The sequence below is a fragment of the Tyto alba genome, unplaced genomic scaffold, assembly GCF_018691265.1.
Source record: "Tyto alba isolate M040663 unplaced genomic scaffold, T.alba_DEE_v4.0 Super-Scaffold_21, whole genome shotgun sequence".
Lineage (NCBI taxonomy): Eukaryota > Metazoa > Chordata > Aves > Strigiformes > Tytonidae > Tyto > Tyto alba.
Window position 1 is genome coordinate 17,525,042 of NW_024881295.1, and position 13,444 is coordinate 17,538,485.

At 39.3% G+C, this 13,444-nt stretch overlaps 1 protein-coding gene across 1 annotated transcript in view; it reads left to right on the forward strand.

Moving 5' to 3' along the window:
* KDM5A (lysine demethylase 5A) overlaps positions 1–13,444 on the forward strand; it is a 50,569-nt gene extending 37,125 nt beyond the window's left edge. Inside the window, exons 23-28 of the mRNA XM_042795174.1 lie at positions 481–1,032; positions 1,822–1,965; positions 4,883–5,042; positions 5,328–5,548; positions 7,706–8,116; positions 10,366–13,444. Of these exons, the coding sequence (XP_042651108.1) occupies positions 481–1,032; positions 1,822–1,965; positions 4,883–5,042; positions 5,328–5,548; positions 7,706–8,116; positions 10,366–10,578 (1,701 nt within the window). The 3' untranslated portion in view covers positions 10,579–13,444. The remainder of the gene's footprint in view (positions 1–480; positions 1,033–1,821; positions 1,966–4,882; positions 5,043–5,327; positions 5,549–7,705; positions 8,117–10,365) is intronic.

Consider the following 13,444-nt stretch of genomic DNA (forward strand, 5'->3'; position numbering starts at 1 on the left):
TTTACCGTAATATGCTTTGTTATTGTTACTTGAATGGAGACACTGAGAAAATGCAATTTGATGCAGGAGGTATGTGGTCACTCAAATGCTCCTGGTGCTGAGACAGCATTGAAAAAATGCTCAGCTGCATTGTCTTCGTAGACAGATGGAACCGATTCTGACTTCTTTCCTGGAGTCAAAACCTCTTCTTCTCATTGGCCGTATGACAGATTTAATAACTTCAGAAACTTTGTAGATTTGGAGAAGGTTATCTAAAGTCTACATAGAAACTCTGTCAGAAGGACTCAGAGGAGTAATGAGAAATTGAGAAGGAGGTATTTTAGCTAAAGCTTTAATTAGATCACACAATTCCTAAATTTTGGGCTAGCTTAACTAGGAAGATTTCTTTATATGGTTGTGGGTTTTTTCCTATGTTGCTAATAAAATGTGATCTTTCTCAGCTGTGAAGGTCATAAACTGCTTTTTGTGTTTGCTGGGTAGGTGGCTATATTCAAGGAGCGGGAACAGAAAGAGATTGAAGCCATGCATGCTCTCAGGGCAGCTAACCTGGCCAAGATGACTATGGTGGATCGGATTGAAGAAGTCAAATTCTGCATCTGTCGCAAAACAGCTAGTGGGTTCATGCTACAGTGTGAGCTGTGCAAAGACTGGTTTCATAGTGGCTGTGTGCCCCTTCCCAAAACAAGTTCTCAGAAGAAGGGCTCTAGTTGGCAGGCCAAAGAAGTGAAGTTTCTCTGTCCACTTTGCATGCGTTCACGAAGGCCACGGCTTGAGACGATACTGTCCCTGCTGGTGTCCCTGCAGAAGCTGCCTGTGCGGCTGCCGGAAGGGGAGGCATTGCAGTGCTTGACAGAACGTGCCATGAGTTGGCAGGACCGAGCACGGCAGGCTTTGGCCACTGATGAGTTGTCCTCTGCTTTGGCGAAGCTTTCTGTGCTCAGCCAGCGCATGGTGGAGCAGGCAGCACGGGAGAAAACAGAGAAAATAATCAGTGCAGAGCTACAGAAGGCAGCAGCCAACCCAGACCTGCAGGTAAGGATGTGGCTATCTTGCTCTTTACTGTGCTTGTCTTTCTTCAGCGTGTTGAAATGCCTTATCTTCCTTGGAGAAACCTAGGGGAGAGAGGAGAGTAGTTAAAGGCTGAGAATGAGACCAAAATTACCTAGTTGGGTGCTCCTTGGGCTATGGCTGGCTTAGTCAGTTATAGGCTGCTGCAGGAACAGGCCTGTACTCACCGTCACTAGCAACTGTTGAAGATGCTTGTAAAAAACCTCAGTTCAGAAACAACAGCTGGCTAAGGACCTCAAGAAGTGTAATGCAGTGGCTGCTTTGGTGTCCAAATTCCATTTCTCTCGACAGAGTTGAAGATCTCGATATTTACAGTTTCTCAAGGTTTGTTGTTCTCAGACATTTGGTGTCCGGTTACTAACTTTTAGTGAGGACTGCAGGCAACACTGGTACTTTTGTGGCTGACCTATTCATCTTGGGATTGAGACCAGTAATCAGGTGATGCTGTGGTGAAGAAGGTTATACAACCACAGGCTGTAATATTTGGTGGCACTGAACAGCAGTATCTAGATCTTTCCTAGTCACTATTACTCATAAACATGGAAATAAAATGTAATAGAACCTTTTCCTTTGATATTTCCCTATTTTAATTCGCATCTTGCTGTAACTAGGCTTTTCGGTCACTGTCCAGGCAGTTATTCTCAGGCCAAAAGAACCACTGTTTTCTTTGTCAGTAACTCAGCTTTTTTGTAGATTTTTTTTTTTTTTCTGAAGATTTTGTTGTTCCATTCCCATCTTCCATTCTTCTTTTAGGGACACTTGACTAGTTTCCAGCAATCAGCCTTTAACAGAGTGATAGGGAGTGTGTCCTCATCCCCACGGCAGACTTTGGATTATGATGATGAAGAGACAGACTCTGATGAAGACATAAGAGAGACATATGGCTATGACATAAAGGTAAGCAGTCCAGTGTGGCGTGTCTACATGGAATTAATCCAGAACATCTGTTTTTATTAATTCAATTTAATTCAGAATATTTTATCTCTGTACATTCTGCCCAGGCTCCTGTTGCAGAAGAGGTACTTCTTGATTTTTATCTGAATGTCTCAGCTCTGGACTATTAGGAAGTTTTGGAATGTTTTTATTCAAAATTTCCAAATGTCATATGATTGAGTTTCAAAAATGCTTTTTAGTGCTAAGGAAAAAAGATACACTTCTTGAGGGATTTGTGTTTATAATACCATGGAGGATGAATGTTGTCTTTATGCCTCATTCAGAGATACCATGAATCATAAATATGAGTAAGTGTCTATATGGGGAGTTTTTCAACAGTTTTTGCTACAGCAAAAAAAAAAATTGTGTCTGAAAACTGCATGTTTTGTAACAAATTTCCTGATGCCAGAGCTTATTTCAAGTTTCCTTATAAAGGAGTTCCTCATATAAGAGGTACATCTGTTTAATTTTTGATGTGTGGAAATACTCAGACGTGTGGATCATGTTGTAAAGTTAGTGTCTGGATTCAGTTCAGAAATTGTAGCTGCAGTTAAATTTTAAAAATACTTTAATTAAGGAACTGTCATGAGGAAAGGCAGTTGCAGAGATAGCCAGGTGTTTTTAGTGCACTTCAGAACTTATGAAATGTCCTTCTGATATATGTAGAGGCAAAAGCAATACCACTGTTTCTTCTTCTGCAGTGTTTCCTTTTTAGTGATAGTGTTATATGTACTTTAAAAGATGCTAACTTAAAAGACAGTGTGGTCACATAAATTCTTCTAAGGCAGATTTTCTGGTTTATAAAAGGACAGCAAGGTTTCCAGATATGATTTTCCCCTATCTCTTACTTCTAATATTTAGTTTCTAAGCAGATTTATGCAAATACAGACATTTGTCTTACAGTCCCTTGTGAAATGTCAACAAGAATACATTGCAAGTGGATGTTACAGCTTTTAATTAAATTAATTTTATATTAAAAATATATATATTTCCAAACTGTTCTTTGCATCAAGAGTCATAATAAGACATTTCTGAAAGATGTGTCATTTTCTGAGACTGTGAGAAAGCATGTCAACAAAGATGGCATATGCTTGTCAGGATCTGAGGGGTTCACAGGAGTGTGTAATTTAATTTGTCTAATGATTCTGTTGTCATGATTTCAAAATTTGTTACTTAACCCTTTTGATTTGGATGTCCATCACTACTTCTAATTGTGAAACCCTGAAAGTAAAAATCTGTGGAAGCAAAGCTGATAGCAACCAGAAATGTCTTTTGTTAGGTCAGATAACATGGTTGAAATGGAAAATAAATTTTCAGGCAACCAAATTCTTCAGATCTAAACTAGAAACAGCAAAGTTCAAAAGAAATAGCAAAGTTGCTCAGAGTTTAATAATTGTTATACTGCTGGCTTTCAAGGGTTGGGTTTTTTCAGTCTATGATCTATACATGTTTTCCAGGGGAGTGATGTGTTAAAATTGTATATAGGTTATAATGCATCATGTATGAATTTGCTCTTAACTTCTTGTGGACATTGTAGAAGTAATCCTTGGATCCCCTAATGGTCCGTAGACTACTTCCAAAACCATGGGCTTGGATGTCTGAAGTACAGCAGTGCTTACAAAAACACATGTGAAAAGGCTTGTTTGATTATATTGTGCTTCCTTCTAATTAAAAACATGATTCTTGCCAGCAAATACTTCATTATGGGTTCAGTAGCTAGACTTGGTTTATGATTTAGTCCAAGCAGACTGATTCACTGTTCAAATTTATTGTAAAATTTTCTCACCTTTAGTTGCATTAATTTTTTTTTTCCTCATGTATCTTTTCTCACTCCTTTGTCCCTGTGTTGCCTGTGGCCACCAAATGGTGGTCACTTTTTATTAATTTCCCTATTGGCCCTGAACTTTCCTCAGTATATGATAGCCAGATACTGTACGAGATATCTGTACTTTAATATGTAGGGAGAAATATCTTCCTCTTTCTGAATATATTCTACCTTTTCATCTGGGCAATTTAAATCTGAATTTCCCACTTGTAGCTCTGTACTGAAATCATTAGAGTGCAATTCACTTCCTTTTAAGAGTGTAACTGAAAGCCAGAGAGAGATTACCATTCTTAAACTCCCTTTTTATGTCATGAAATGACAGTGTCTGGGTGGTACATTTTCCTGAGTTGGCCATTTTGGGACCCACACAGCTAATCTTCAGGTAAATATTGTCAATAACTGCTCTACAGCCTTTCTCTTCTTTTAAGCCGGATTCTTTTTTTTACTGTTTTCTGAAAGATTTCAGTCTTACATGACATGCTAGTATGTTTAACCTGTTGGCCAGTTTCATCACAAGTCTTCATTTTAAGACTGCCATAGAAGTCCTGATTCCAGGGCAACCTTTGATTGCTTGGCGTTTATGTTGATATTTACTGTGCTGGAATACCCTGGATTTTCCTCACCTGTAAGATCTCTAATCATCTATTTTTATAGTAACTGTTATTTACTCAACATACCCCTACTTTACTAAAGATGCCAGTTTTTATGGTCTTGCAGTCAAATATTTCAAGGAAAAAAGAATGACGTAGGCTGAGTAAGCCTCTTCCTGTTATGTTGTCTTCTGAAGACCATACTTGAGGAACTGCTGAGTGAGGAGAATTGTCCAGTGTTTCTCATGCACTAGCTGTAAATCTATTGACCTGTCTCCACAGTTGCTGTGTTCATCCACTATTTAAGTAGAGATGTAACTTGTACCTGTTGCACGTGGTCTTGGTCTCTGGTGGGGTGCTTCAGAGTAGGGTTTTAGGAAACTGCAGACTCACCAGTCTTAGAATTTACGTTAAACTAGTATTTTCTGGATCCAGATGCTACATGTTTTCTGTGGGTCTTTTTCAGGACAATGCCAGTGTAAAATCTTCTAGCAGCTTGGAGCCCAATTTGTTTTGTGATGAGGAAATCCCCATTAAATCAGAGGAAGTGGTGACGCACATGTGGACTGCTCCCTCATTCTGTGCCGAACATGCATATTCATCTGCTTCTAAAAGCTGCTCTCAAGGTATTTACTTTTGTATACATGGAGATAACGTTGAACATATAGCTGGGATGGGCAGTCAGTAAGGAGGAACAACTGTGCTACCTGTGCAAGAGGTAGAGGATACGTTGTTTGTAAGAAGGTATGGTAGAGTTACATTGCAGCTGATTTACTGATGTCTGATATATAAACCTGTGTCAGTGGTTTTTGTTTGGGATTGTCTCTGTCCTTAGATTGTTGTAAAAAGTCATTTCTTTTGGTTTTGACCTCTTCCTTTTATCATTATGTGACTTGCCTTCTGTCTGAAAGGTTCTAGCACTCCAAGGAAGCAGCCTCGGAAGAGTCCACTGGTACCTCGCAGTTTGGAACCCCCTGTATTGGAGCTGTCACCTGGAGCGAAAGCTCAGCTGGAAGATCTAATGATGGTAGGAGATCTACTAGAGGTATCATTGGATGAGACTCAGCACATCTGGAGGATTTTACAAGCTACTCATCCACCCTCTGAGGACAGGTTCCTTCATGTCATGGAGGTATGGAACTTGAAGAAATATTCTGGTATAGGGGAAAAAAACCCAACAACAAAAAAAACCCCAAACAAACAACAAGAAAAAAAAAAACAAACCAAAGCAACCCACATTGTTTTGGTGTGGGTTTGTTTTTTTTTTTTTTTTTAAGATATTGGGTAGTTGAGTCCTTAGTTGTTTGACATGTCTGCATTTCAACTGGGGAATAGTAGATTCCAGAAAATAACAGAATAAGAGATCCAAAAATTCAGTTTTTGATCATTCATGCCGTAGCACTGTCCTCCACAAGTAACCATATTTAGAACAGTTTTCTCAGGCAGTTCCATATGCAAACCTTATTTTAGAAAATACAAGGTTAGGGAAGGAAACACTATTCTTGATTATTCTTGGAATCAAAACTGATCTGCAGAAGAATTACAAGAAACATTTAGGAAGATGAAAAGTCTACACTTAGCTTATATAACTCGATACTTGTATATTGCTGAATTTTTGTTCCTATTGGAAAAAGAACACTTCGTTTAATAAAACATAGTTTGGAGATGCGCTGATCACTGCTCAGCTGACAATGTTTGAGGCAGACTTATCTGCTGATTCTGAGGTCTAGTCCAAATCACTTAGCCTCATTCATGCAGTGGGTAAGTGGTATGTGTGAATGAGGGGGGTGTACTGGAAGAGAAGGTAAACTCTTGTGTTGAAGAGCAGTACTTGAACCCACCCTTTATCATCTGTCAGCAGAAGTTAGGGATCAGTTTGACCATGTGTAGTTACGCAGTGTATGATTCCTTTTTGGGTTACTGAACTGCCCAGGAAATATACTGAAGGTGGTTCTTTCTTGACTTTTTGGTAGTGTACAGTAATATGAGATGGAAGGTTACATGCTGTGAAGAGGGAGGGTAGATGAACGTATTAATCAGTTGTCTTGTTTTCTGTGTGCCATCCATATACAATGGATAAGTCAAAGTGTTGCCAAACTGCCATTAGGACAGCAGTATAAAGCAGACCCTGCCTCCGAAGAAGTACTGCTTTACTATGTTTTGACCCAAGTACTTCACAAGCTTTAATGTTCTTTTAATGTAATGGTTTTGGCATGGAATTGATTAAAGAACAGCTTGAATGCCAGGGAATAGCAATTTCTAAATACTGTGCTACAGTGGTAGCTAAGCACAGCTTTTTTTTCAGAGGAGGTGGGGTAAGAGGGTGTATTTCGTACGACATTTTCTTGTTATCCCTTATGAATGAATACTTGTTTGACTGGAACTACTCATTTTGAATTGAATACCTTCCTATGTCTATTTACGTGCAAAATAGGTAGACTTGTGTAAAATAATCTTCAGAGGATTTGGTTTTGGGTGGAGTAGCTATATTAAGTAACGTACAAGTAAACAGAGTATTTCTTTACTGTCCTACAGCATATCATTATTCTAGTAATAATGATTAAGGTTAAAGTATATGGCTGTATTGACTGAAACTGAGTCAGTCCTATTTGTACAAAGGAGCTGTATGTGTGAATCTTTCAGCTATAAATAGGACTTGTCACTGTGGATGCTACCTGCAGTGACAGTTTGCCAATTTTAAGGCTCACTTCTGATCTGAATCTGCTATTTAAGAGTTGTTGATGACGCCAGGATATTTACAATGTGTGCCAGTTTGGAAGCTATTCAAATAATGGATCTGTTACTTTCCTTCCCTTGCTTGAGTTGATACATTTTAAGAATTCACCAATTGCTCTTAATCTCCAGAATAGCAACTGCTTTCTCTCAAATATAATTACAAGCAAGACTGACCTAGGATGAAAAATAATCAAGAGCCATCTAATAAATGATCAATCTTCTCAACTTTTAATAAAAAGCAATGTGAGAAGGGAGTTGTAATTATTACTTATTCTGCCTCCTTACCCTTGCTGATGATTTACTGTTTCCACTGGACATTTTTTGTTGTACTTTGACATAGTTGATACACTTAAGATTTTTTTTTTTTTTTTTAGTATGGTGAAAATCAAGTTGAGCCCCTTTTTGTTTAGAATTTGTAATGGAATGTTGTTGAATAGGTTTCTTCATATTGTGTCAGGGTAATGGTGGAGGTAAGTACATCTCTCAAACCACAGCTTTGCAGTATATGGAAATTTGCGTTTGAAAAAAATCTCTTTTTGCCCTTTCTATGAAGGATGACAGCATGGATGAGAAACCACTGAAAATGAGAGGGAGAGATTCTTCTGAGAGAAAGCGGAAACGAAAGCTAGAGAGAGCAGAGCAGTTCTTTGGCGATATGAAGCAAAAATCTAAAGAGCTGAAAAAACTGGAAAAACCCAAGAAGAAGAAGCTAAAACTCACCATGGATAAGACAAAGGAGCTGAACAAGCTGGCAAAGAAACTGGCTAAGGAAGAGGAGCGGAAGAAGAAGCGAGAGAAGGCAGTTGTCACAAAGGTGGAACTAGCAAAGGAGAGCACAGAGAAAAAAAGAGAGAAGAAGGTTCTAGATATTCCTTCCAAGTACGACTGGTCAGGAGCAGAGGAGTCAGATGATGAGAACGCTGTGTGCGCTGCACAGAACTGCCAGAGGCCCTGCAAGGACAAAGTGAGTTGTGTCATAGTTCTGTCATAGGCAATTCCATACAAAGTCAAAAACCCTAGTGCAATTTAATTATTAAGTTGAACAGTATGAGGAACGAAAGTGGTATGATTAGAAATAAGAGGGTTGAGTAGTACTTGGGTAGGTACACAGATATAGTAGATAAAATTATAGCACTTCCTTATTCTCTTAGGTACTTTAAAACAGGAGATGATGGAAAATCAGAATCACCTGGGAAAAAGTGCTCTGTCTTGGTTGGGAAGTTTAATCTCTTCAAACTGTAATTTTTTGCTGGCTACGTGCAACACATATTGGCTAATTCAAAGGATAAATTCTTTGACTCAGCTAGAAATATTCCTGACTTCAGTGTGTTTCTGAGCTGAAGTAGGATGTGCAATGTTCCTAAATGAACTAAATTTTCTGTATTTCTTGCATACAGTCTGTAAACAGTGATGCTGCAGTCTGAGGGATCTACAACTGCAGTGCTTCACTTTTCTTGTTGGAGATACCTAATCAGGTCTAAAATCACTGATTATCTTATTACAGAAGAAACTTGATCTGCCTCTCTGTGGTATCGCCTGTCCTGGTTGTCAGCTTTTAACACAGCCTAATTGATGATCAAAAACTTTTTTGGTCAGAATGCTTTTTTTGTGCTTTTTAGAAAGAGGAAAAAAAACCCACTCCCAGTAACTGTGGAATAGACACTATACTGCACTAGCTTGCACAAGAGAGAATAGTGACAAGTACAAATACAGAGAACTTATTTCTTGTTTTGCAGAATTGAAACATGGAACTCAAGTGTTCGTTTGAACACATAAAAAGACCAGCTAAAAGACCAGTTTTTAAGTCTTAAACTTAGACCAAGGTTAGAAATTACACTCAATCTATCAAAAGATTATACTCTTTGTACCACCATTCTTTTTATTTCACAGGTGATAATTAGCTTATAGTGGTACATTTTTACAGAAATTGAGATTGCAACAGGGAGGAGTTGAGTGCCTTCAAGTTCATATTATAAAGAAGGTTGTACTAAATTTGTCAAACTGCCTTAAATGAAACTGAGTAAAATTCCTGATTGTATAATTGAAGCTTTTAATGGAATGATTGTCTTGCCGTAAGGTTGGATGTATTTTTGTACATTTGACCTGTGTGGCATTCACCTCTTGAATATGGCAGATACATGAATGTAAGTGAAGCAGCAGTTGTTAGTGTCTGTTACTGGTCACTTCAAAAAAATTGTTCAGGAGTAGTTTTCCTACAAACTGAAGCAAAATCTTCAGCTGATAATGTTTCTTGATTTTAGGTAGATTACCACTGCTGTTAATTTTTCTAATATATTTTCATTTTCACATTCCCCTGTAAAGGTGAAAGCAGAACTACATCAATAACAAGTTTTATAGCTGTACCAGTACATGCCATTAAAATTAAGTGTCGGTGTTCCTCATCCTGCAGATCTCAGTGTCAGCCCACTGACTCAAATTAACATGTGCTTTTACTTGGGGAACTACAGAAATCTAATAATCTGTCTTTTTTACTTCCTGAGTCTTAATTTACTTTTTATGCCTTTTCCTAATTGTTCTGTAGCAAGTTCAGCTCCAAGTTTCTGAAACATTTTAGCTTAAATGCTCTGACACTTTGGAGTTACGGTTTGTGTGCATTTTTTTGGCATTTGGTGGCCAGCTGTATACCCAATATGTAGATGGTAGAAAAGTGTTAAAGCTGCTGATGTCATGTGGCTTTTTTTTTAGCCCAAAGCTGTAATCAAGTCCTTTTTGTTTTCTGTAATTTTGAAGTTGCAAAAGCTACCATTTGATAATGCAGTCTAAGGGGATATATGTAATTCAGGATGGGTATTTGTAGAGACTCGCTTATGCTGAAGTAACTGTCACTGAGCCCTGCTCCTGTTCCAAATATGTTCTAGAATACCTGTCTTTCATCTGAGGAGAGCTGAGTGTCATCTTCCTCAATAGTAGCAATGTGTGCTTGTATTGTTGTGGTCTAAGGGTGCAAGAGAGGCAAGGTTTGTTGGAAGAGTGTTTATTTTTTTTATTAAACTGAATCAGCTTGTTTAAACAAGCTCTGTAGAAGCTTAATTTGGAGGAGCATTAATAATGTAGTAGTGTTAATTGTGCCCAAAAGCTTTTGTGTTCTAGGTGTATCAGATGGGTTTAATAGAAGGTATTTTCTGCAGGAAAACTTTGCCTGTCTGTCTTCCCTTGTAACATGCTATGTCTCGCTGATCTGATCTCTTGCAGGTAGACTGGGTTCAGTGTGACGGTGGCTGCGATGAGTGGTTTCATCAAATTTGTGTTGGTGTCTCTCCAGAAATGGCTGAGAATGAGGATTACATCTGTATAAACTGTGCAAAGAAGCCAATGCAGGGACCAAGTAGCCCTGCTCATGCACCACCTCCTCCTTTCTTATTGAGCTACAAACTACCAATGGAAGATCTTAAGGAGACGAGTTAGCAACTACTCGATGCCTGGAGCTTGTTGAGAAATGGACCACTGAAACCCTACAGAGAGAGAGGGCTTGAAGCTAACGTAGCCACTGAGCTTCACTTCCAAGGATGTACAGACCTGCAGCAGAGTTGGTCCCTTCCTTACAGCTGGCTTCCTTCATACAGTGGGGACGTCAAGGCACAGTGGTACCAACTCATCTATGCAGACATCGCCTGATTAGGAGCTCCAGCCAGTGCTTTTTGACTTGAGTGTTTCCATCTTTGAGTGTGGCTGTTGCTCTTAGAGACTGAGCAAACCCGAGGCTGTTAGATTAGACACTTCAGGGTGTTAGAAGTACATGCTGGCAGTGGAGCTGGCCTGGAATTGGTGGGCATAGGCTGGAGCTTTTAGGCCTACCAGGTTACCCTGAGAAGGTGACTTTGGAAGTTGTCTTTTGTCTCCCCACGCCAACCCAGTGAGTAGGGCAATGTCTTGGGAGAGTTAAGTTGCCTCCATATCCAGTCAGCTAACACTACACTATAAGGATGGGAGCAAGTGGATTAATTTCTTCTAATTTCTCTTTTGTAGCTAAAGGGCAGAGGAACTCATGATCTCAGAAATCAGCAAAGGTTCTGTTTACCAAAAAAGAAACCCAACTCTACTCCACTAGGCAAAGCTTTTTCCTTAGTGGGGAACAGCTGATCTTCCTGTCGTGAGGAGGGCCAGAAAACATTGATGAAGATGTCTAGCTAGACCAGAGCATGGGAAGTGCAGAGTGCTTCCCTTTCCACAGGGGTGCCCTCTCCTGTTCTAGTCTTTGCTTAGAATTCTGCACTCCTGCACATTAAAGTTGTCTCACGCAGGATGGAGCTGGCAAGGAGGTACAGCACCCAGGGCACCAGCTTCTGTGATCTGTACCCAGGGATGGGAAGGAAAGAAGACAGCCCACTTACCTCAGAGGTTACACTGACATGTGCTTCTGTGAAAAGTTTCACTCACAACTATTTCCAGTATCACCAGGCTACGGGCATGGCCTCAAGCGATACCAGCAAGCAGTCTGCAGATACTGTTGGCAGCGCAAATCCCCTTCCCTGCTGGCTTTGCTGGATGTGTACCAGTGTACAATCAGCAACAGTTCTTGTTTGAAGTAGCCCCTGGCTTTGCCAGAGGACCAGAGGGCTTGGGGTCATCCTGGGCGACAGTTGTTTTAGTAAATCCATTTTTAAAGAAGGACTTGTTTTTACTTTTTTTCTAAATGTCTCAGACTACTGACTTGTTCTATAAATAGATTATTTTTCTTTGATTTTTTTATACTTACCACTGTTAACCAGCAGCACAGACAGAGGTTCACAAAGCAAAAACCTGCCCGTGGGCTTGGGTTTTTTTACTCCATTCCTTCCTTGTAGTACAAGGAATTAGCAGTTACCTTCCCCATTCTAGCTTGACCAGCTGCCTGTGTTTAAATAGGTAAATACATTTCATGTGCTACCTTTGTGTTTGGGTTTGTTCCTATTAGTGGGGCATCTGGGCCTTAATGACTCCAGTGGATGCTGGCTTTGTGTATGTGAATGTCTGAAGCCAGCCACTGGGCTGTCTTGTCCCCCTCTCCACTCGCTCCCTATTGTGTTTCCATTCTTCTGCAGTTCTAGGAGTGTTGTAAGTAGTGTCCAGTCTTACTAGGAGCTGGATTGGGATTTAAAGAAATATTGACAAAAACAAAAGTGTTCTGTCTTGACTGTTCTGTGTCCCTTCTCTTGTTCTCTGATATTTGGAAGTTTATTTATCTGGCAGAATTATCCATCCAAAAAAGAAAAAATTCAGCTCAGGTAGAAGAACTTTATCGGTTTGTTTTATTTGTGCCTCCTACCTGGGAAAAGGAAGATGTGCACAAGAAAAACAACTAAGATGGAGGGCAGAAGATACAGGGTCTTGGGAGCTTTGAGTGCAGATCAGGCACAGACTTTTAATTCCTGCTCCTTAAAGACTGATATGGTGGTAAAAGCAAGCTGTGGTTAAGCATGTGGCTGAACGGGCACCCTGGCAAACTTAAGAGTATTATTTGTTTACTTATTTATGAAGGAGTCTACGCTATAGTTAGACATACCCTCTTTTTGCCTCCAGTTACATTTTTTCTTAATGTATGCTTAGTTTTGGTAAACTGGTTTAAACAGATGTTACTTTCCTTCAAGCTTTAACTGATGGTACTACATAAATGTTTCCCTATATGGAGTGGATAGACTATCTGTCACAGATGTTTTAATCGTTCCAGAAGTAGACTAGTACAAGATTTCTTAAAGAATCCCAGTGTTCTGTATTCTTTCCTGACTCCTAGAATCCGTGACACAACAGGGAAAATATGGTTAGTGTGTCCAGCTAGCCACTGAGCATATCCTTTTAACCATTCCTGCATTCTCTGTCGCGATAAAGTCATTGTTGTATGTAATTACCATCAACTGGAAAAGAGATCTTTTAGTAAATCTGCATTGAATGTTCCTGTTTCTCTGAGTAGAAAGTGTGGTGGAAAATGTTAACAGCAGCACTAGTTACAACAAGAAGGAAACAAACAGCTATATGATGCAATGGTCAATCATTCTGCTTGTAACAAGCATTGAAAAGAGTAAAACAAATGAATGTGCAAATGTGCAAAAGGTCACATTTTTAGTAGCTGTTTTTCATATTATCACATGGAGAGGCTCTTTATTACACTGTTGCGAGGAGGTTGCCACACTTCTAGTTATGGATGTCTCATCTGCTTTTGGGTAAGGTGTTCATAAACTGAAGATCATTATTAGCTTTACATCTTACTGTTTAAGCTTATTTTTAAGGAGTGGAATTCCTATCAACGGATTGCTGATAGTATGAACTTATGAATAAATGTTAACTTTTGGAAAAA